Consider the following 24,998-nt stretch of genomic DNA (forward strand, 5'->3'; position numbering starts at 1 on the left):
CATCACAGAGGTAATATCCTACATTCTAGGGCATTTTATATTTAGTTAGTTAATCCCGAGTGTGAAAGAAACCTGCGCACTTTGCCAACAGCCATGTATTGTAATCTGGGCTCTGCTGTCCCTCAGCTGTGTCACAAAGCTGTGTGGGAGTGAATCTGAGCTTCAGTTTCCTCTGGAAAATGACGTATCTAACCAGATACTCTCCAAAACCCATCTAGCCTTAAAACTTACTTTTTCACTTAAAAGCTCATTTTAAAAAGCCTCTAAGCCTTAGCAAAATGAAACCATTTCTTGAGGAAATTAAATCCAGTGATAGCAGCAAGTGTAATGAAAATAAAAGCCATCCATGGGAAATCGAAAACGTTCTACTTTACACTAGTGAGTAGGGACCGTTTAAAAAGCAACTTTTGTGTTTGGCTGTGAAATTCAAGAGGAGAAATTCTATATACACGGACTAGTCAAAAATATTGGCTCTGTTTCCCTTCTACAAATCAGGGAACTATGAATAAGTGAATCTTCAGGTCATGCTAAGGCAACTTCATTCCAAACTCCACAGGACTTTGAACTGCACTTAAGAACTGTGGGAAGAGTTCTTTCACTCACTACTGCTAGTTGGCATTTAGATTTTTCTGATTCTGTACTGTAGTTTCTTTCCACACCACCTTGTAGCAGTTGGAGAGCTTTCAGCATCAACTTCCCAGTCTGACCCAAAGACCCAACCCAGAAGCTTAACCCAACTTGGACGCAGGAGTCTTCCCAGATGTCTACTGAGGAAAATTCCCGGAAAGACTCTGTGGCCTCTCATCCTTTCTCCTCAGAAATGTCAATAAAGAACTGAGAAACTTGACTCTCAACCCCAGTATCCAATTCCTTTCCACCAGAAGATCCAGTCCACCAGCAGAACAGAGAAAAGATCATAGGGGAAAAGAGAAATAATTTTCCGTAACAGAGGAATGGAGCAAGGACATTTTCTCAGTGGAAAGAAGTGCTTGAGAGGTCGGTAAAACTGCAATACTCCTACCTCAACCAGTCTTACCTAGTTGAAAGACAACTAGCAAGTACTTGACATGGGGAAGTTCAGAATGAATCAAGACATAAAACGTTCAGATGTGGCTGTCTTTTTCACTTGCACTATCAATGGGATTCTTCTGAGAATGCTAGAAGGAAAATAATTATGACATGGAGTCAATGTAGCCATAAAAGTTATTCTAGTCCTGATCTTTCTTGTTAGTAATTTTAGGATCACTATGCAGCAGACTGTGAAAGATAGTCTTTGCTAGGGCAGACTGTAGGTTTTGATGACATGAGTTCTGTATAAGTTGTGTTTTGTCTTCTTGCATCTTTCCTTCCTACATCAATACCAGTAATTCATAAGGAATCTGTATAGTTGGATGCCTTCTCACTTTGATTTACTTTAGTTCTACTTTGTATGTTTAGGAAAACTTATTAAAATTGAGGTGCATTTGAGTACTGTTTTTAAAATCCTTTATATACTTGTTCTTGCTAGCTATGTATTCAATGATTCAGTAATTTTTTTATCCTCACCACATTTCTGTAATGTAAATCTCTGACATTCCAATATTTTGTGATGTTGTCCCATTGGGAAGGAATTTTACATATTTAGATAAGGTTAGAAAACAAGGGCACAGATAGATATTTGCATATGTCAGTTTCCTGGAAATGATGTCAAATATGGAGGGAGGGAAGACTATAAACAGATAGATCAATAGGTAGAAGGAGGTAGAAGAGGGAAGTGGAATTTAAGAGGAGGGAGTTGAAGAAATATGATGATATAAATACCAAGGGAAGATGCCAACCAATGGTGTTTACTTCAATTGTTTTCCTTCTTTCTCTTGATGATGGTACAGAGACTTGATTTTCTCTGAACGACACAAAAGACAAAATTTGTCCTCTGTTCTCTGTTACACGTTCAAAGTGTGATATTCAATAAAAAGAAAAATCAAAAGAATCAGGTATCTAAGAGAAAAGTAGCTGGAGAACTGGGGTAAAGAAATGCCATGCTGAAGATTTTGGATTGGGTAGAGAAGGACCAAAACCCTGTTGTTACAGAGAATGTGGTAGGAGCAGAGGGGCCACTTAGGGGAATTGCATATGAGTGTGTAACATGATGCATGCACCTGGAGGGCTGGTTGCAACAGAAATGGCAAAGTTCAATAGTGGAGATGTTATAAAGAGACATGAAGGAATATGAAAGTGTCCTTTAAAGTTATGTGTTAATATTCACCCACACTACCAAATTAATCTTCTGATGAAATTACCGTATTCAGAACTATTCAACCCATCATGTTCTGGTAGCATGGACAAATGTGGGGCAATCTTAAGTATTTCTTAACTTGCAAGTGAATTGTTTTGACTTAATTTAAAAAAGTCTTTGGCAATCATTTTTAATGAAAATGTTAAATATATGTGATTTGATATCTTAACAACATGGATGAATAAACAGTGCAGTCTACAAATTTTTGAAAAGAACCTTGGGAAGCCAGGGAAGTTGTCTTGATCCTGGTATTCTGTATCTAAGAGATTGGCTGCCAACTAAAGCTAATTACCACGTGGGATGATAGGTTCAATCGTTGTTTTATGAGCTCCCCAAAAGAAAGGAATAAATAGAAGTGGGAAGTATGTTCATTGCTTTAGGGATCCTCCTGCTCGCAGAATGAGTGAATCTTTGAAAGTGAGAGAGTTCTCTATTCCTCTATTCCTAGAACATGCCCTTCAAAAAAAAATTTTGACATTAACAGGACGTTTAATAAGGTGAAGGACATTTTCTTCTCCTGGTGTACTGGATGCTCTCAGACTGATTGAAGTTCTCCCTTCATGGTGACTATAAGTGCTTTCAACCCCAATCTCAGAATGCAGCTCTTCCCTGCCTCTTGGAATTCTAAGCTGACATTTGCCAGTACTGGTTCCATTTAGTGCTGTGAGCATTCCAAAGTCCCCACTGAGACTAGTAATAAGGTCTCTACTAAGCTAGTAACTTGTTCCTTATTCTTTTTGTAACCAAGGGAGTTGTTGAGAGGAAAAAGTCTTAAAAGGCCTTACACAAATTATAGTTGTCCACTTCCAATTGTGGAATGAATAATATTGGTAATTCCCTGTTCTGAAGGACCCAGGTCATTTCTGGAGACAATCCAGTTGAATACTCAATACATTAGCTAATTCTGGAAAGAAAGTTATCTAGAGTTATGAGAATACTAATGTGCTATCTTTAATGGTGGCTGCAGAACCCTCCACAAGGGGAAGCTCAATTTGGGAAATCATGGCACTGTAACATGCTTTGGTAAACAAAGAGCCGTAGCCCTTTGGCTCCTGAACCTAGGTGTAGCCCTCCACTCTTCAAAGAAGTTTTGGATCCTTCTTTATGCACATATTTGCTTGGGTCTTAAATGATTTTTGGGAGACTGCAGGGTCAACAATTTGCTGAAGCAAGTTATAATAGCCCAGTGACAAAACTAAGAATGGGGGACAAGTAAGGGGTATTGGTGTTCAAAAAACAACAGGAGGGAGGGGAAATAAAATAAGCTAGCACCTGATTCCAAGAAACAAACTCTTATCACCAGGAAATCCACAGGGATCCTGTATGAGCTTGAGTCATTGTCTTGGGCCATGATTCTCTACTCTGTTGCGCCCACACCCCCTCACTAATCTGAAACTAATTCTTAGATAGTATAACTTACCTATAATCATAATTTCAAATAAAACAATATAATGCCCTTGTTATAAGAAAAAGAGGTCAGATAAAAAAATTTCTAATAAAATATACCTTTCATGTGTAAACATGTGGGTGTGATTATACTAGAAGATGTAATGAAGTTGACATATGCTTGCTTGTGCTTGCTAATATGTAGATTGACCACAAACCAAATGAAGCCAACTACAGCTATGTTGTGCTGGTGACAAATGTCACTGGTAGCATTGGCATCAGTGATGTGGTTTTCTGAAATTGTGAAGTTCCCTTGATTTATATACATAGTTGCCTACCCGGAAAATTCAGGATACAAGCATACCTCATTTTATTGCGCTTTATTGTGCTTAAAAACAGATAATACATTTTTTACAAATTTAAGGTTTGTGGCAACCTTGCATGAAGAAAGTCTATTGGCACCATGTTTTCAATAGCATGTGCTCATTTCATGTCTCTGTGTCACATTTTGTAATTCTCACAATATTTCAAACTTTATTATTATTATTATTATTGTTATTGTTGTTGTATCTATTACGTGGTGATCTGTGATCAGTGATCTTTGATGTTACTATTATAATTATTTTTGGGCCCCACAGACCACACCCATATAATTGGCAAACTTAATTGATAAATGTGTGTCTACTGACTGTTCCACTGACTGGCCATTCCCCATCTCTCTCCCTCTTCTCAGGCCTCCTTGTTCCCTGAGACACAACAATATTGAAATTAGGCCACTTAATAATTCTATAATAGCCCCTAAGTGTTCAGGTGAAAGGAAGGGTCGCATGTCTCTCACTTGAAATCAAATGTTAGAAATGATTAAGCTTAGTGAGGAAGGCATGTCAAAAGCCAAGACAGGCTGAAAGCTAGGCCTCTTGGGCCAAACAGTTAGCCACATTGTGAATGTGAAGGAAAAGTTCCTGATGCAAATTAAAAGTGCTACTCCAGTGAACACATGAATGATAGGAAAGCAAAACAGCCTTATTGTTCATATGGAGAGAGTTTGAGTGATCTGGATAGAAGATCAAACCAGCCACAACATTCCCTTAAACCAAATCCTAATCCAGAGCAAGGCCCTGACTCTCTTCAATTCTTTGAAGGCTGAGAGAGGTGAAGAAGCTGCAGAAGAAAAGTTTGAAGCTAGCAGAAGTTGGTTCGTGAGATTTGAGGAAAGAAGCTGACTCCATAGCATAAAAGTACAGGGTGAAACAGTAAGTGCTGATGTAGAAGCTGCAGAAAGTTATACAGAAGATCTAGCTAAGATAATTGATGGAGGAAGCTACACTAAACAACAGATTTTCAATGTAGACAAAACAGCCTTTTATTGGAAGAAGATGCCATCTAGGACTTTCATAGCTAGAGAGGAGAAGTCAATGCCTGGCTTCTAAGCTTCAAAGGACAAGCTGACTCTCTTGTTAGGGGTTAATGCAGCTGATGACTTTAAATTGAAGCCAATGTTCATTTACCATTCCAAAAATCCTAGGGCCCTTAAGAATTATGCAGTGTCAACTAGGCCTGTGCTCTATAAATGGAACAACAAAGCCTGGATGAGAGCACATCTGTTTACAGCATGGTTTACTGAATATTTGAAGCCCACTGCTTGAGATCTGCTCAGAAAAAAAGATTCCATTCAAAATATTACTGCTCATTGACAATGCATCTGGTTACCCAAGAGCTCTAATGGAGATGTACAATGAGATGAATGTTGTTTTCATGCCTGCTAAGACAATATCCATTCTTCAGCCTGTGAAAAATGATTTGTGAGAAAACAGCCTCCACCTTTCATATATGCTTTTTTAAAATTTTCTAAACTGTGTTTGATAGAGATGTTAGTGAACGGTCTTAGAAGTTGAGGGGTCATTTTCCAATATTGGACTTGAACAGAGCTTGAATTTTCTGTATTGTTTTAATAATTTATACCATCTTTTATCTTTCACAATGGGGCCTGATCTATAGTGATTCTATCTGCCTTCCTCAGGGGCAGTGTTTTTCTTCTAGTTTTCCTCACAAAATTACTTTGAGAAGACCCTAAGAGAAGAGAAAGAAACATAACTCTTAAGTAAGAACTATCCTTGAAGGAATCCTTGCGTAAAGAAAATAGGAAACATCATAATTACCAACAGTAAAAAATATCCTGACAACTAAAATGCCTACACCAGTAATACTTTACTTAGCACATGTTTATTGGGAAAACCACAGTGTTTGCTTTTTTTAAAAAAAAATAGTTTTATTGAGATATATTTACATACCCTACAGTCATCCACAGTGTACAATCAGCTGTTCACAGTACCATCATATAGTTGTGCATTCATTACCAGAATCAATTTTTGAACATTTTCCTTACCAAATAAATAAATATATAAATAAAAGTAAAAAAGAACACCTAAAATGTTCCACCCCCCCCTCCATCCCACCCTATTTTTCACTTAATTTTTGTCCCCATTTTTCTACTCATCTGTCCATATACTGGATAAAGGGAGTGTGAGCCACGAAGTTTTCACAATGACACAGTCACACCGTGTAAGTTACCTAATTATGCAGTCGTCTTCAAGAACCAAGGCCACTGGATTGCACTCCGACAGCTGCAGGTATTTCCCTCTAGCCACTCCAACACACTAAAACTAAAAAGTGAGATCTATATAGCCCATAAGAGTATCCTCCAGAGTGACCTCTCAACTCCATTTCAAATCTCTCAGCCACTGAAACCTTTTTTTGTTTCATCTCTCTTCCCCTTTTGGTCAAGAAGATTTTCTCAATCCCACGATGCCAGGTCCAGATTCATCCCTGGGAGTCATATTCCACATTGCCAGGGAGATTTACACCTCTGGGAGTCAGGTCCCACGTAGGGGTGAGGGCAGTGAGTTCATCTGCCGAGTGGGCTTAGAGAGAGAGGGCCACATCTGAGCCACAAAGAGGTACTCAGGAGGAGACTCTTAGGCACAATTATAAGTAGGCTTAGCTTCTCCCTTGCAGTTACAAGCCTCATAAGGGCAAGCCCCAAGATCAAGGGCCTGGCATACCAAATTGTTTGTGAGAATACCAGTAATAACCCATGTGGGGAAGTCCAACATTTCCAGTGTTTGCTTTTTGAAAAGAAATACTTTTCAGTTTCATCTTTAAAATTATCAGTAAAATGCATTTTTTTTTCGGTTGGTTTACAGTTCTGTGATTTTAACACAGGTAACACATTCTTATAACCACCACCAGAATGAGGGTATAGAACAATTCCATCACTCCAAATAACTCCTTCCTTCACCCCATCTCCTCAACCACTGATCTGTTCTCCATCCCTATGGCTTTATCTTTTCAAGAATGTGATATAAATAACATTTATACATCAGACAGAATGTAGCCTTTTGAAACAGGGTTTTTTTTTCACGCAGCACCATGCCTTTGAAATTCATGCAAGTTGTTGTGAGTATCGATAGTTTGTTTCTTTTATTGTTAAGTAGTATTTCATTTTATGGATGTACCAGTTTATCCATTCGCCAGTTAAAGGACAGTTTGATTCCTTCCAATTTTTGGCATTTATGAATAGAGCTGCTATAAAACACTTGTTTTTGTGTGGGCATAAGGGTTCATTTCTCTAAGGTAGATACTCAGGGGTGTAATTTCTGGGACACACAGTAAATGTATGTTTAACTTTGAAGAAATTGCCAAACAATTTCCATTCCCGTCAGCAGTGCTCAAGAATTCTAGTTGCTCTGCATCCTTGTCAGCACTTGATATTATTGGTAATTTTAATTTTAGCCATTCGTACGGGTTTGTAGCTGTATCTCATCATGGTTTTAATTTGTGTTTTCTTAAGAACTAATGATGTCAAACATCTTTTCATATGCTTATTTGACATCTTATATCTTCTTTGGTCAAACAAAATGTCTGTTTGTGTCATTTGCCCATTTTTTAATTGGGTTGTTTGTTTTCCTATTGTTGAGTTTTGTTTTGTTTTGTTTTGTTTTTCTGCAAAAGAGTTTTATTGGTGCATGTGAGGCAAGATTAGAACTCCCATTTCAGCTATAGGTCTACTAGAACCCCCTCCCCCCAAACCTTCCATCTAGTTGAATAAAGTTAAGGTATAGCCAGCACCTTAGGTGATTGTTCTTCTATTTAAGGCAATGAGATCCTTGGTGAGCAAGATCAACACCATTCCTAGCCCACATTTAATCATGCCATGATGACAAAGATTTTGGTCATCAGGGAAGGAAGAGATGGCCCCAAGCCCTACCTCCTGGCACCTGGCCAGAAGAGTTCTGGGGGTTGGGGACAGATGGAAATAGATTTGATATATACAGTGCATGGCCCTTAGGCTCTCAACTCCATTTGCCAAGTCAGTAATCCTGATGACCTGACTTTTTGTCTCACCTGGTTCTCCTCCCTAAATGCTCCATTCTTGTGGTTGAGGCTGTGATCCTGATCAGATTGCTCCCTTAAAATGCTGACCCTCCACCTATACTTAAATCTGTTACTGAAGGTCTCTCCTGATCAGGAATCCTCCCAACGCCTAACATGGGGCCTTCCCATATGCCCTGCTCCATGTGGTGAGTGTATTGACCAGCTTCTGATAGATAAGTTCTAGTTAAGACTGAATCCACCTATTAGCCACTTTCCCTTTGCCTTGAATCTGGCCCATAATTCCGTTTCCTGAAGAGTTTGTTTTTCATTCTCATAATGGCCATTCCAAATTGCTCAGATGAGTCTTGGGTTTATTTGCTATGATTTGCCCTGTTTTCCCAGTTCTGAAGAACATTTAGCTATTCTACATACACTTTGGCCTCAGCCATTCCCTAGGGTTCATTACCTATCAATCCATTTCATGATTTCTAGTACTTCAGCTGGGAGAGGAGCACTTGAGGCAGTTCTTGAAGTGGAGAGCGAGCTTGAACCTGATTTGGAAATGAAAGTTGTGGCATGTTTTATCCAGGGTTCCTTCTTCAGGGTGTGTGGCCAGAGGACTTCAGGCTGATGATCCACTTTCCCATCAGAGCATGACCCTTCCTGCAGGCTTCTTAGTCCATCAGTGAAGAAGTCTTAGAGAGCTGGAGGGTGGCCACGAACTGGCCCTGAAAGGCGCTTTCTGTCCCTGTTTTGGCTCAATGGAGAAAGCCTCAGCCATTTTCAGTTCCCCTTATTTCTGAGTTTTGAGAGTTCTTTATTCTGCATACAAGTTGGATATGTGATTTGCAAATATATTCTCCCAGTCTATAACTTATCTTTTCATTTTCTGAATAGTGTCCTTGAGAGAAAAAGGTTTTAATTTTTCTTTTATGGATAATGATTTTTGTGCCATGTCTAAGAACTCATTGCCCAATCCAAGGTAGTGGATTTTATTCTATTTTTTCAAAAGTTTTACAATTTTATATTTAAATCTATGAGCCATATTTTGATTTTGTATAGGGTATGATACTTAGGTTGAGGTTTATTTTCATTTTTTGCATATGTATGTCTAATTGTTCCAACACCATTTGTTGAAAAATCTATCCTTCCTCCTTTGAGTTGCTTTTTCATCTTCATCAAAACTCTGTTGGCCATATTTGTATGGGTCTGTTTCTGGATCTCTACTCTGTTCCATTGATCTGTGTGTCTATCCCTTTACTAATATCAACCTGCCTCTATTACTGGAACTTTGAAGTAAGTTTGAAAATTAGGTATTCTTGGTCCTCCAACTCTATTCTTCTTTTCCAAAATGCTTTAGCTGTTCTAGTTCCCTTGCCTTGCATATAAATTTTAGAATCAGCTTGTTTATCTCTTCAAAAATTCCTGCTGGGATTTTGATTGGTATTGTGCAGAATCTATAGATCATGTTTGAAGAGAATTAATGTTTTTACAGTGATGAGTCTTTCAATCAATGAACATGGTATATGTCTCCAATTATTTAGATTTTCTTTGATTTCTTTCATCAGAGTTTTGTAGTCTTTAACATGCTTCCCCTGTATATGCTTTTCTTATTTATATATAAATATTTCATTTTTAGGGCTGTTGTAAATACTGTTGTGTTTTCTATTTTGATTTTTAGTTGGACAGTTTTAATTGGATATTGCTAGTCATATTGGTTTCCTATAGACCCTTTAACAAATGTCATAAAACAACACAAATTTATTCTCTCACTCTTCTGGAGGCCAGAAGTCTGAAATCAGTCTCACAGGGCTGAAATCCAGGTGTCAGTAAGGCCACACTCCCTCCAGAGGCTCTGGGGAGAATCTGTTCCTTGCCTGTTCCTACTTCTGGTGGCCTCAGCATTCCTGGCCTTATAGCTGCATCCCTCCCATCTTTGCCTCCTTCGTTGCCCTAGCTCTCCTCTGGGTATGAAATCTCCCTCTGCCTGTCTTTTATAGGGACACTTGTGATGGTACTTAGGGCCCACCAGATAATCCAGGATAATCTCCTCTTCTCAAAGACCTTAACTTAATCACATCTGCAAAAACTTTACCATAAAAGGTAACATTCCCAGGTTCCAGGGTTTAGAACTTGATATCTTTGGAACACATTTTCAACCTACTCCACAAGTGGAAAGAAATAAAAGGTTCTTTGGGTGATTTTTGTGTGTTGACCTTGTATATTACAGCCTTGTTAAATTCAGTGATTAATTCTAGGAGGTTTTTGGTAGATTCCTTGGGATATTCTACATAGAAAATCATGTCATCTGCACCTAGGGAGAGTTCTGTTTCTTCCTTTCCAATCTGTATGCATTTTTTTAATTGATCAGAAATATTTATTCAGTGATAAATATGTGCCCATCCACATATTTATAACTATCACCATACCTCACAGTGTAATCCCTTTAGCTGTCAAAAAATCATTTATCATCTAAAATTCTAATTCTTAAAATCTAAACAAATCACAGGAATCTACCTTATTTTAGTGGCACTGGGCTGCTAAAACTACACAAACATTTAGCCAACATGTTTCTAATTTTCATTGTTTAATTTTAAAAATTGTTTCTTACCTTGTAACACTCCAATCAAAAAACAAAATTCTTAAGTTTTTAATTTTTCTGCAAAACTCCCCTTTACTTTTTTATTTTTCTTTTTCCTTTTTATTTTTATTGGGATTTTTCACATACCATACAATTACCCAAAGATTCAAAGTGTACAATCAGTTGCCCTGGTACCCTCATAGAGCTGTGCATCCATCACCACACTTAATTTTTGTTCAGTTTTTAGAAGCTTTTCATTACTCCAGACAAGAAATAAGGTGAAAGATGAAAAAAGGAAAAAAAAAAAGAAAAGGAAACTCAAATCTTCCCATATCCCTAACCAATCCCCCTCAATTGTTGACTCGTAGTATTGGCATAGTACATTTGTTACTGTTTATGAAAGAACGTTGAAATACTACTAACTGTAGTATATAGTATACAATAGGTATATATTTCTTCCCTATATGCCCCTCTATTATTAACTTCTAATTGTATTGTCATACATTTGTTCTGGTTCATGGAAGAGATTTCTAATATTTGTACAGTTAATCATGGACATTGCCCATCATAGGATTCAGTTTTATACATTCCCATCTTTTGACCTCCAACTTACCTTCAGGTGTCATATGACTCTGAGCTTTCCCTTTCCACCTCATTCACACACCATTTGGCACTGTTAGTTATTCTCACATCTTGCTACCAACACCTCTGTTCATTTCCAAACATTTAAGTTCATCCTAGTTGAACATTCTGCTCATACTAAGCAACCACTCCCCATTCTTAAGCCTTGTCCTATATCTTGGTACCTTATATTTCATGTCTATGAGTTTACATATTATAATTAGTTCCTATCAGTGAGACCCTGCAATATTTGTCCTTATGTGTCTGGCTTATGTCACTCAGTATATTGCCCTCAAGGTTTTGTCATCAACCCATTTTTTTTTTTAATATGGTTTGGTTCACACACCATACATTCCATCCCAAGTAAACAATCAGTGGTTCTCTGTATGATCACATATTTATGTGTTCACCACCTTCACCACTATCTATATGAAGGCATCTACATTTCTTCCACAAGGCAGGAGGGAGAGTCGAAGGTAGAGAGGCAAAAGAAAGAGGGAAAAAAAAATGACAGCTAGGAAGCAGCAACAGGAAAAATAACCTTAAATCAAGTAGAGTAAAGAGTCAGACAACACCACCAATGTTAAGTGTCTAACATGCCTTCCCTATCCCCTCCTCTTATCTGCATTTACCTTGGTATATTGCCTTTGTTACATTAAAGGAAGCATAGTACAATGATTCTGTTAGTTACAACGTCTAGTTTACATTGATTGAATCCCTCCCTCAAAGCCTCACCATTTTTAACTCCTTGCAAGGTTGACATTTGCTTGTTCTCCCTCGTAAAAGAACATATTTGTACATTTTATCACAATTGTTGAACACTCTAGATTTCACCAAGTTACACAGTCCCATTCTTTATCTTTCCTCCTCTCTTCTGGTTTCTCATATTTTCCCAACCTTCCTCTCTCAACCATATTCATAGTTCTCTTTGTTCAGTGTACTTACGTTTTTGTGCTACCATCCCCCAAAATTGTGTTCCAAACCACACACTCCTGTCTTCTCCTATCACTCTGTAGTGCTACCTTTAGTATTTCCTGTAGGGCAGGTGTCTTGTTCACAAAGTCTCTCATTGTCTGTTTGTCAGAAAATATTTTGAGCTCTCCCTCATATTTGAAGGACAGCTTTGCTGGATATAGGATTCTTCATTGGCAGTTTTTCTCTTTCAGTATCTTAAATATGTCACACCACTTCCTTCTTGCCTCCATGGTTTCTGCTGAGAGATCCGCACATAGTCTTATTAAGCTTCCTTTGTATGTGATGGATTGCTTTTCTCTTGCTGCTTTTAGGATTCTCTCTTTGTCTTTGACATTTGATAATCTGATTATCAAGTGTCTTGGCGTAGGCCTATTCAGATCTATTCCGTTTGGAGTACGCTGCGCTTCCTGGATCTGTAATTTTATGTCTTGCATAAGAGATGGGAAAATTTCATTGATTATTTCCTCTATTATTGTTTCTGCCCCTTTTCCCTTCTCTTCTCCTTCTGGGACACCAATAATACGTACATTCTTGTAATTTCTTTCCTCCTTAAGTTCCCGGAGATGTTGCTCATATTTTTTCATTCTTTTCTCCATCTTCTCCTTTGTGTGTAGGCTTTCAGGTGTTTTGTTCTCTAGTTCCTGAGTCTTTTCTTCTGCCTCTTGAGATCTGCTGTTGTATGTTTCCATTGTGTCTTTCATCTCTTGTATTGTGCCTTTCATTTCCATAGATTCTACTAGTGGTTTTTTTTGAACTTTCTATTTCTGCCTTATGTATGCCCAGTGTTTTCTTTACAGCCTCTATCTCTTTTACAAAAACTTCTCTAAACTTTTTGAATTGATTTAGTATTAGTTGTTTAAATTCCTGTATCTCAGTTGAAGTGTACATTTGTTCCTTTGACTGGGCCATAACTTCATTTTTCTTAGTGTAGGTTGTAGTTTTCTGTTATCTAGGCATCTGACCTCCTAGGCCACCCCAATCAGGTTTTCCCAGACCAGAACAGGCTCAGGTCACAGAAGGAGGAAATATTCAGTATCTGGTTTTCCTGATGGTTTTTCTTAGAGGCTTGACACACCTGTGCTTTTCTGCCTGGCAGGAGCACCTGTCAGCCTGTCATCAGCTGGTGTAAGAGGATGTTGCCTGTGGCTGTCCTCCCCAAGGCTTTGGGGTCTGTTTCCTAAAGGCAGGCAAGAGGGCTGGGCCCCTCCCTTTCCTCTTGGGAAGCTATGCCCCCTCTAGAGAGGTCATCTGCATATCAATAAGTTCTTTGTTTCTCTGAATCTGCTGATCAAAGTGTTTTGATTTTAAAATGGCTGAGGTTTTCTTTACTGCAAAGCACTGTGAGCTGAAAATGGCTGAGGTTTTCTCCACAGAGAGAGAAAGGGACAGAAAGCTCCCAAATTCACTCATCAGCCAGAGATAGCCCCCGATCCTCTGGGCTCCCCGTCCTGAGACAGATATGTCTCCCGACTCTTCCAAGGTCAATTGTCACCAAAAGCCTCTGTCTGCTTGTTGAGGATTCACTGTCTATATTGAACAGTTAACATTTAAACCTCAGTTGGAGCTGGGCTGAGAGAGTGCTGCTCTCTAGCACCGCAAGGCTTCTGTGAGGGAGGGGCTCTTGGTTCTGGGCTCTCATTGCGAGTCCGCAGTTTTTTTTTTTTTTTAATATTCATTTTATTGAGATATATTCACATACCACACAGTCATACAAAACAAATCATACATTCGATTGTTCACACTACCATTACATAGTTGTACATTCATCAACCAAAATCAATCCACAACACCCTCATTACCACACACACAAAAATAACCAGAGTAATAATTAAAGTGAAAAAGAGCAACTAAAGTAAAAAAGAACACTGGGCACCCTTGTCTGTTTGCTTGTTTGTTTGTTTCCTTCCCCCACTTTTCCACTCATCCATCCACAAACTAGACAAAGGGGAGTGTGATCCCCATAGCCCCCCCCCAATCCCACAGTCCCCCCTCATAAGCCACATTTTTATACAATTGTCTTCAAGATTCATGAGTTCTGGGTTGTAGTTTGATAGTTTCAGGTATCTACCACCAGCTACCTCAATTCATTAGAACCTAAAAAGGGTTGTCTAAAGTGTGCATAAGAGTGCCCACCAGAGTGACCTCTCGGCTCCTTTTGGAATCTCTCTGCCACTGAAGCTTATTTCATTTCCTTTCACATCCCCCTTTTGGTCAAGAAGATGTTCGCCGTCCCACGATGCCAGGTCTACATTCCTCCCCAGGAGTCATAGTCCACGTTGCCAGAGATATTCACTACCCTGGGTGTCTGATCCCACGTAGCGGGGAGGACAGTGATTTCACCTTTCAAGTTGGCTTAGCTAGAGAGAGAGGGCCACATCTGAGCAATCAAGAGGCATTCGGGAGGAGGCTCTTAGGCACAATGATAGGGAGGCCTAGCCTCTCCTTTGCAGCAACCGTCTTCCCAAGGGTAAAACTTATGGTAGAGGGCTCAACCCATCTAAACACCAGTCCCCTATGTCTGTGGGCATGTTAGCAACCATCGAGGTAGGGCAGGCCAATACCCCTGCATTCTCCACCAGCTCCTCAAGGGGGCTCTGCATATTTTTTTCCTTGTTTAGTTTTTATTTTTTTTTTAACTTTTTTTTTCCTAAATCAACTGTATGAAAAATTTAAAAAATTAAAAAAAATTTAAAAAAAACATACAATAAAAGAACATTTCAAAGAGACCATAACAAGGGAGTAAGAAAAAGACAACTAACCTAAGGTAACTACTTTACTTCCAACATGTTCCTACTCTACCCCAAGAAAGTAACCTAATATAGCAACATTTCTATGAACTTGGTCCTACTATACCCATCAGAAATTAACAGATCATAGTCATTCCTGGGCATTCCCAGAACATTAAATTTACCCACGATAGCTAATCTGTTCTTCTTGGATTATTGTTCCCCCTTCCTTAATTGCTCTGTATCACTAGTTTCCCTAAATAATACATTATAAACCATTTGTTTTACATTTTTCAAAGTTCACATTAGTGGTAGCATATAATATTTGTCTTTTTGTGCCTGGCTTATTTTGCTCAGCATTATGTCTTCAAGGTTCATCCATGTTGTCATATGTTTCACGACATCGTTCCTTCTTACTGCCGCGTAGTATTCCATCGTGTGTATATACCACATTTTCTTTATCCACTCATCTGTTGAAGGACATTGGGTTGTTTCCATCTCTTGGCAGTTGTGAATAATGCTGCTATGAACATTGGCGTGCAGATATCTGTTCGTGTCACTGCTTTCCGATCTTCTGGGTATATACCGAGAAGTGCAATCACTGGATCGAAGGGTATCTCTATATCTAGTTTTCTAAGGAACTGCCAGACTGACTTCCAGAGTGGCTGAACCATTATACAGTCCCACCAATGATGAATAAGAGTTCCAATTTCTCCACATCCCCTCCAGCATTTGTAGTTTCCTGTTTGTTTAATGGCAGCCATTCTAATCGGTGTGAGATGTTATCTCATTGTAGTCTTAATTTGCATCTCTCTAATTGCTAATAAAGCTGAACATTTTTTCATGTGTTTCTTGGCCATTTGTATTTCCTCTTCAGAGAACTGTCTTTTCATATCTTTTGCCCATTTTATAATTCGGCTGTGCTATCGTCATTGAGTTGTAGGATTTCTTTATATATGCAAGATATCAGTCTTTTGTCAGATACATGGTTTCCAAAAATTTTTTCCCATTCAGTTGGCTGCCTCTTTACCTTTCTGAGAAATTGCTTTGAGGTACAGAAACTTCTAAGCTTGAGGAGTTCCCATTTATCTATTTTTTGTTTTGTTGCTTGTGCTTTGGGTGTAAAGTCTAGGAAGTGGCTGCCTAATACAAGGTCTTGAAGATGTTTTCCTACATTATCTTCTAGGAGTTTTATGGTGCTTTTTTAATATTGAGATCTTTGTTCCATTTTGAGTTAATTTTTGTGTAGGATGTGAGGTAGGGGTCCTCTTTCATTCTTTTGGATATGGATATCCAACTCTCCCAGTCCCATTTGTTGAAAAGACCATTATGACCCAGTTCAGTGACTTTGGGGGCCTTATCAAACATCAGTCAGCCATAAATCTGGGGGTGTATCTCCGAATTCTCAATTCGATTCCATTGATCTATATGTCTATCTTTGTGCCAGTGCCATGCTGTTTTGACATCTGTGGCTTTATAAGAAGCTTCAAAGTCAGGGACTGTAAGTCCTCCAACTTTGTTTTTCTTTTTTAGAGTGTCTTTAACAATTCGAGGCATCTTCCCTTTCCAAATAAATTTGATATCTAGCTTTTCCAAGTCTGCAAAGTAGGTTGTTAGAATTTTGATTGGGATTGCACTGAATCTGTACATGAGTTTGGGTAGAATTGACATCTTAATGACATTTAGTCTTCCTATCCATGAACATGGAATATTTTTCCATCTTTTAAGGTCCCCTTCTATTTCTTTTAATAGAGTTATGTAGTTTTCTTTGTATAAGTCTTTTACATCTTTGGTTAAGTTTATTCCTAGGTACTTGATTTTTTTAGTTGCTATTGAAAACGGTATCTTTTTCTTTAGTGTCTCTTCAGTTTGTTCATTTCTAGCATATAGAAACATTACTGACTTATGTGCATTAATCTTGTATCCTGCTACTTTGCTAAATTTGTTGATTAGCTCTAGTAGCTGTATCGTCAATTTCTCAGGGTTTTCCAGATATAAGATCATATCATCTGCAAACAATGACAGTTTTACTTCTTCCTTTCTAATTTGGATGCCTTTTATTTCTTTGTCTTGCCAGATTGCCCTGGCTAGCACTTCCAGCACACTGTTGAATAACAGTGGTGATAGCGGGCATCCTTGTCTTGTTCCTGATCTTAGGGGGAAGGCTTTCAGTCTCTCACCATTGAGTACTATGCTGGCTGTGGATTTTTCATATATGCTCTTTATCATATTGAGGAAGTTTCCTTCAATTCCTACCTTTTGAAGTGTTTTTATCAAAAAGGGATGTTGGATTTTGTCAAATGCTTTTTCCGCATCTATTGAGATGATCATTTGATTTTTCCCTTTTGAATTGTTAATGTGTTGTAATACATTGATTGATTTTCTTATGTTGAACCATCCTTGCATGCCTGGAATGAACCCCACTTGGTCATGGTGTATGATTTTTTTAATGTGTCTTTGGATGCGATTTGCAAGTATTTTGTTGAGGATTTTTGCATCTATATTCATTAGGGAGATTGGCCGGTAGTTTTCCTTTTCTGTAGCATCTTTGCCTGGTTTTGGTATCAGATTGATGTTAGCTTCATAAAATGAGTTAGAGTTCCATTTCCTTCAATGTTTTGAAAGAGTTTAAGTAAGATTGGTGTCAATTCTTTTTGAAAAGTTTGGTAGAATTCCCTTGTGAAGCCATCTGGCCCTGGGCATTTATTTGTGGGAAGATTTTTGATGACTGATTGGATCTCTTTGCTTGTGATTGGTTGGTTGAGGTCTTCTGTTTCTTCTCTGGTCAGTCTAGGTTCTTCATATGTTTCCAGGAAATTGTCCATTTCCTCTGCATTATCCACTTTGTTGTCATACAGTTGTTCATAGTATCCTTTTATAATTTTTTTAATTTCCTCGGGATCTGCAGTAATTGTCACCTTTCTCATTCATTATTTTGTTTATATGGGTCTTCTCTCTTTTATTTTGTCAGTCTAGCTAGGGGCTTGTCAATCTTGTTGATCTTCTCAGAGAACCAACTTTTGGTGATATTTATCCTCTCTATTGTTTTTTTTTATTCTCTATGTCATTTATTTCTGCTTCAATCCTTGTTATTTCTTTTCTCCTACTTGGTTTAGGATTGGTTTGCTGTTCATTTTCTAGCTTCTTCAGTTGATCCATTAGTTCTTTGATTTTGGCTCTTTCTTCCTTTTTAATATATGCATTTAGTGCTATAAATTTCCCCCTCAGTACCGCTTTTGCTGCATCCCATAGTTTTTGGTATGTTGTGTTCTCATTTTCATTCGTCTCTATATATTTAGCAATTTCTCTTGCTATTTCTTCTTTAATCCACCGATTGTTTAGGAGTGTGTTGTTTAACCTCCAGGTATTTGTGAATTTTCTAAGTCTCTGATGGTTATTGACTTCTCATTGTATTCCATTGTGGTCAGAGAATGTGCTTTGAATAATTTCAATCTTTTTAAATTTATTGAGGCTTGTTTTATGTCCCAGCATATGATCTATTCTGGAGAAAGTCCCATGAGCACTAGAGAAGTAGGTGTATCCTGGTGATTTAGGATGTAATGTTCTATATATGTCTGTTAAATCCAATTCATTTATCAGATTGTTTAGGTTTTCAATTTCCTTATTGGTCTTCTGTCTGGTTGATCTATCTATAGGAGAGAGTGATGTGTTGAAGTCTCCCACAATTATTGTGGAAACATCAATTGCTTCCTTTAGTTTTTCCAATGTTTCCCTCATGTATTTTGTGGCACCTTGATTGGGTGCATAAACATTTATGATTGTTATTTCTTCTTGTTGAATTGCCCCTTTTATTAGTATGTAGTGGCCTTCTTTGTCTCTCAAAACATCCCTGCATTTAAAGTCTATTTTATCTGAGATTAATATTGCTACACCTGCTTTCTTTTGGCTGTAGCTTGCATGAAATATTTTTTTCCATCTTTTCACTTTCAGTTTCTTTGTGTCCCTGTGTCTAAGATGAGTCTCTTGTATGCAGCATATTGATGGTTCATTTTTTTTATCCATTCTGCAAATCTGTATCTTTTAATTGGTGAGTTTAATCCATTTACATTCAAAGTTATAACCGTGAAGGCATTTCTTGAATCAGCCGTCCTATCTTTTGGTTTATGTTTGTCGTATATATTTTTCCGTCTCTCTATTAATATCCTTTAATGTACCCATACCGAATCTCTTTAGTACTGAACCTTTCTCCATGTTTCTCTCTCCTTTTTTTGCTTCTCTGTCTGTAGGGCTCCCTTTAGATCTCTAGTAGGGCAGGTCTCTTGTTAGCAAATTCTCTCAGCATTTGTTTGTCCGTGAAAAATTTAAGCTCTCCCTCAAATCTGAAGGAGAGCTTTGCTGGATAAAGTATTCTTGGTTGGAAATTTTTCTCACTCAGAATTTTAAATATGTCATGCCACTGCCTTCTCACCTCCATGGTGGCTGCTGAGTAGTCACTACTTAGAGTCTTATGCTGTTTCCTTTCTATGTGGTGAATTGCTTTTCTCTTGCTGCTTTCAGAACTTGCTCCTTCTCTTCAGTATTTGACAGTGTGATCAGAGTATGTCTCGGAGTGGGTTATTTGGATTTATTCTATTTGGAGTTCGCTAGGCATTTATGATTTTTGTATTTATGTTGTTTAGAAGATTTGGGAAGTTTTCCCCAACAATTTCTTTGAATACTCTTCCTAGACCTTTACCCTTTTCTTCTACTTCTGGAACACCAATGAGTCTTATATTTGGACGTTTTATATTATCTATAATATCCCTGAGTTCCATTTTGATTTTGTCGATTTTTTTCCCCATTCTTTCTTTTGTGCTTTCATTTTCCTTTCTGTCATCTTCCAGGTCACTGATTTGTTGTTCAGCTTCCTCTAGTCTTGTACTATGAGTGTGCAGAATCTTTTTAATTTGGTCAACAGTTTCTTTAATTTCCATAAGATCATCTATTTTTTTATTTAGTCTTGCAATGTCTTCTTTATACTCTTCTCGGGTCTTCTTGATGTCCTTTATATCCTGTGCCATGGTTTCGTTGTTCATCTTTAGTTCTTTGATTAGTTGCTGTAGGTACTGTATCTCTTCTGATCTTTTGATTTGGGTCCTTGGGCTTGGGTTATCCATATCATCTGGTTTTTTCATATGCTTTAAATTTTTCTTTGCTTAACTTGATAGGGTTCTTTTAGGATTTGTAGACCAATTGAAATCCTTATCTCTAATTTGTGAGATCTACAGCTTCATGGAGTACACTTTCTCTGACTAACAAGCAGGTAGCGTTTATGAGCCACCAGTTCTCCCCCACTTTGCCTCTGTGGTGAGTGGGGGAGTAAGTCTTGTGGGGTCCAGTTGGTGTACCAAGCTTGCGTGTGTAGTTGGTGTTGCCCGCCCTGTATAATGGGCATGTGTCTGGGCGGTCAGGGAGGGGGGCGGCTCTAACAATCAAATCTCCCTGGTGTTCCTGGAGTTCTAAATCTGCTGCAATAGGCTAATCCTTCAGTTCAGTCCTGCCACAGTTTGTCTCTGCCACTGACCCCCAAGTCCTTGGTATTGGCGTGTGGCCCCTGAGACTTGTGAGTGGGTCCCTCTTCCAGGCCTTGCACCCCCTGGTCCTCTGTTGAGGGATGACTGTGCTATGTCACAGGTGAGTGCCGTCCCCGTCTATGGAGGCTCCCAGTCTGCTGAAATGATGTCTGAATGGGGCTTGTTAATTCGTGCTGCTCCACCTTCCCAACTCTGGGACAACCAGCTGAGGGTTCAGGGAAGGCTAATGTCCACACCCAATTTTGTGGGGTATGCATGTTATTGGAAGCACTTCCGTCACACTCAGTTGTCTGGGGCAGCTCTTGGCTATGGGGCCGGCGATGGGCAGGAGTGTTTCCTGTCCACCAGGATGATGGCTGTGAGTGGACGCCCCCCTTTCTTGGGAAGTTGTGGTGTTTAGTGAACTTTCTCAGCCACTGGATTATTCCCTTTTGTCTCAGAGCTCTCTTAGTTCTGCTCTTGTCTTGACCTGCCCAAATTGCAAGTCTTTGAGGCTTTCTGTATTGGGCTTCTTAGAGTAATTGTTTCAGAAAAAGAAAAAAAGATTAAAAAAAAAAAAGGGCCTCCTGGCAGATCTAATGGGTTATTGAAATGCTAAGAGACAAAGCAATTAGGGCTATTAAGGAAAGATCCAGGGGGCAGAGAGATCAGTTTTTCTTCAGGATTTGCATATGAGCCTGAGGGCCTGAGCTCTGCCCTTCCCCTTTCTATGTTCTCCAGAACTCCAGAAAGCCTCCGCTTTTATTTTTGAGTTTTTCTTGCTGTTTTTTGCTATGCCTATCTCCTCTTTGCCGGGCTGGCTGCTCTCAGATTCTCTGGTGTCTGGTCTCAGTCTATCTATGGTTGGAGTTTGATCAGTAGAATGAGTTTCCGATAAGAGCTGCCACTGCAGTTCTCCCTTCTCCTTCCCAGCACTGACGGCCCCTCCTCCCATGGGACTGAGCCTGGCAGGGAGGGGCACGGGTCCCCTGGCTGCAAAAACTTACAGATTTTGCTGATCTCAGCAGTTGCACGTTTTCATGAGTGTTGTATGAAGTATGCCCAAAGTCAGATTGCTCTGTGGTGTCCAGTCCACACAGTTCCTGGCTTTCTACCTACTTCCCTGGAGGAGTAACTGAAACATACACCTCACCAGTCCGCCATCATGCCCCGCCTCCTCGTGAGTCCGCAGTTTTTCTCACAGATTTTATGCCGCAGTCTTGGGCATTCCTCCCAATACAGGTTGGTGGATGATGAGTGGACAGTCATGTTTGTCTCCCCGGAGTTATTCCAGTTTATTTATTAGTTTTTTGGTCATTTATGAATTGTTCCGGGGGGGACTAACAGTCTTCCACTCCTCTCTATGCCACCATCTTAGCTCCTCTCCAATCTCTCTGCATTTTTGTTGTTTTGCTTGCCTTTTCACATTGGCTAAGATTTTCAATATGATGTTGAATAGGAGTGGTGAAAGTGGACATCCTTACCTTGTTCCAGATCTTAGGGACAAAGCTCTCACTCTTTTACCTTTAAGTATGATATTAGTTGTTGGTTTTTGTAGATACTTGTTAATAGATTGAAAAAGCTCTTTTCTTATTCCTCCTTTGCTGAGAGTTTTTATCATGAATGAAGGTCAAATTTTATCACAAATTTTTTTTGGCATCAATTTGACAACTGTTTTTCCTTCTTTAGATTATTAATATGATGGATTACGTTGATTGATTTCCAAATACTGAATCAGTTTTGCAATGCTGGAACTAATCCCCCTTGGCATGGTGTATTATTATTTTTATACATTGCTGGATTTGATTTGTGATATTTTGTTGAGGATTTTTTAGGTCTATATTCATGAGAAATATTGGTCTGTAGTTGTCTTCACTTGTACTGTCTTTGTCTGGTTTTGGTATGCAAGTAACGCTGGCCTCATAAAATATATTGGGAGTGTTCTCTCATCTTCTATTTCCTGGAAGAAATTATGGAGATTTGGTGCTATTTCCTCTTTAAATGTTTGGTAGACTCTGCCAATGAAACTTTCTGGGTCTGGTAATGTTCTTTTACAGAAGGTATTTTAACTAAAAATTCAATTTCTTTTATAGTTATAGGACTATTCAGGCTATCTTTTTCATCTTGGGTGAGTTTGGTAGTTTGTAGTTTTTGAGAGATTGGTCCATTTCATCTAATGTGTTGTATTTTTTTACGTAGAGTTGTTCATAGTATTGTATTACTGTTCTTGTAATGTCTGCAATATCTTTAGTCACAGGTTCTCTTTCATTCCTGGTTTTTCACCTTTTCTCTTTTTTTCTGTGTTAGTCTTGGTAAGGATTTATTAATCATATGGATCTTTTTAAAGAACCAGCTGTTTTCAATTTAATTGATCTCTGCTCTTTATTATTTCCTTCTTTTTATTTGCTCTGAGTTTATTTTGCTCTCCTTTTTCTAGTTTCTTAAGGTGGAAATTGTATTATTTGAGATCTTTCTTTTCTAATATAAGCATTTATTTAAAGGAAATAAAATTTCCTTCCTATGACTTCTTTATCTACATTCCACAAATTTTGATATGTTGTATTTACATTTTCATTTAGTTCAAAGTATTTTCTAATATATCTTGAGTTTTCCTCTTTGACCTATTCATTATTTAGAATGTGTTGTTCCAAGCATTTTGAAATTTTCCTATTATCTTTTTGACATTGTTTTCTAGCTTAATTTTATTATGCGCTGAAAAACATTCCATTATGAGTCTGAAAACATACTTTGTATAATGTCAGTTCTTTTAATTTGTTAAGATTTGTTTTGGTGCATTCTCTCTTGGTGAGTGTTTGGTTCTTTTGATACTAGGTCCCTTAAAGAGAGTCATGTCTTTGAACTGGGCTTGTGTTTCCTGGAAGACTGTCACTCACAGCCCTTCCTTTTCTTTGTCTAGAGCATCCAGGACGTGAGGAGTGATGAGGAGGAAGAAGAGGAGGAGAAACAGGAGGAAAAGGAGATGGAGGAGGCGGCTCCTAAAGGCCAAGAGAGAGACTGTTTGAAGAATGGCCTTGGGGCTGACGGGAACCTCATTCCCAACGGCCAGCCCTGTCATTAGCGTGAAGCCCATGCAGCAATGGGGCACCATGTGCTGCGAGGGCTACTGGAAGCCGGGAGCGCTTCCCACCATCACTGTGGCCACCAGAGCCACAGACACCCCAGATTCTGCCCTTCCCTTTGCCTATCCACCACTTCCCCCCCATCTAAGATGTGTTTGATAAAACATTGTTAATTTGTGTTAAAGTGTTAAATATAAGCATCCCCATGGATTTTACTGCAGTTAGGACTCAGACTGGTCAAAGATTTCAAATGCTTTCTCCAGAGAACTGTTTCAGTTCTAATTGCATTCATTCATGCTTTTTGAGACATTTGACTCTTTCAAGGTGCTCACTTCATAGGCCCCTACACCTTTCCCCTTGCCTGTCCTCAACATGGTTTGAGAAGTGCTAAGTTAACTCACATTTTCCAGGTTTGTTTGGCCTCCAAGAGCACCAAGGCCAGTTCACTTCCCAAAAGTGAGTGAGGGATGGCAGTGGAATAGTAGTAGACAGTCCAAACCAGCAGACCAGGCTTCCAGGGCTCCTCGGCCACTTCCTACTGTGGGCAGCCTTCTTAACCTCCCAAGTCTCAGTGCCTCACTTCCTGCCTACCTCACAGGGTTGTAGTGACGATCAACTGAGATAATAGAAGTGAAAGTGCACCTTATACGCTGTCAACTGTAAGGGTTAATTATCACTGGTGGTGTTTATTGTTAACTGACCCTCTTTCCATCATCATTCCACCTCTGTTTGGGAAAGGGAGACCTGGCTAAACTTGGCATTGATTGGGCCTGAACCAAAGAATATCTATTCCTTTTAAATATGTCCAGAAATGCAAATACCAAAGAGGCTATTTCCCCTCTTTTGTTGACTATTGATTAGTTAGGGACCCAAGGGTACATCTCAAGTTGCCCCAGATTTCTCCTCCTTCAGGCAATGTGCTGGAGGAAAGGGAGTTGCAACCTTGACTTTGCTGGTCTCTCACTTTTTTCTTAAGAGGGAAGCATACCCTCTTCTGCACTCTGCCCCTCCTTCAGGCCAGCAGGGCCACCCAGCTGGCAGTAGGGTCCAGAGGGATGACATGAATGTGAGCCACCTGACCAAAAGGAAATCTTGGAAAGAGAGAGAGGACACTACACTATGACAGCTGTGACCCAGCCAAGTCAGACCACAGAGCCATGAAACAAAACAAAACATCCCTGACAAAGGTCACAGGACAGTTACTAGACTCAAGGGCTGCCTGCCTCTCTGGAAGGACTGGCTAGGGCAGGCAGGTCAGTAGCCAGGTCTCCTTTGCTCTCCAGGGACAGGCGTGGGAAAGACTTGAAGCCTCCCCCCAGTCCCCTTTGCATCACCTCACCCTCCATGAATACATCTCCTGAGCACAGAGGGCAGGACAGACCTCCAAGATGTCTTAGTTTTCTGCTGACTGAGGAGAGGAAGAGCCTTTTGAAGAAAGAGCCTGGGCCAAATATGCATCCTTCCCCC

The 24,998-nt window shown here is 39.2% G+C and overlaps 1 protein-coding gene across 1 annotated transcript in view; it reads left to right on the forward strand.

The window, feature by feature from the left end:
* The window catches only part of CERS3 (ceramide synthase 3), a 163,276-nt gene extending 139,610 nt beyond the window's left edge, over positions 1-23,666 (forward strand). Inside the window, exon 14 of the mRNA XM_037835060.1 lies at positions 23,369-23,666. Coding sequence (XP_037690988.1) covers positions 23,369-23,530 — 162 coding nt within the window. The 3' untranslated portion in view covers positions 23,531-23,666. The remainder of the gene's footprint in view (positions 1-23,368) is intronic.
* Positions 23,667-24,998: the final 1,332 nt, after the last annotated feature.

The sequence above is a fragment of the Choloepus didactylus genome, chromosome 4 (assembly GCF_015220235.1).
Source record: "Choloepus didactylus isolate mChoDid1 chromosome 4, mChoDid1.pri, whole genome shotgun sequence".
NCBI lineage: Eukaryota > Metazoa > Chordata > Mammalia > Pilosa > Megalonychidae > Choloepus > Choloepus didactylus.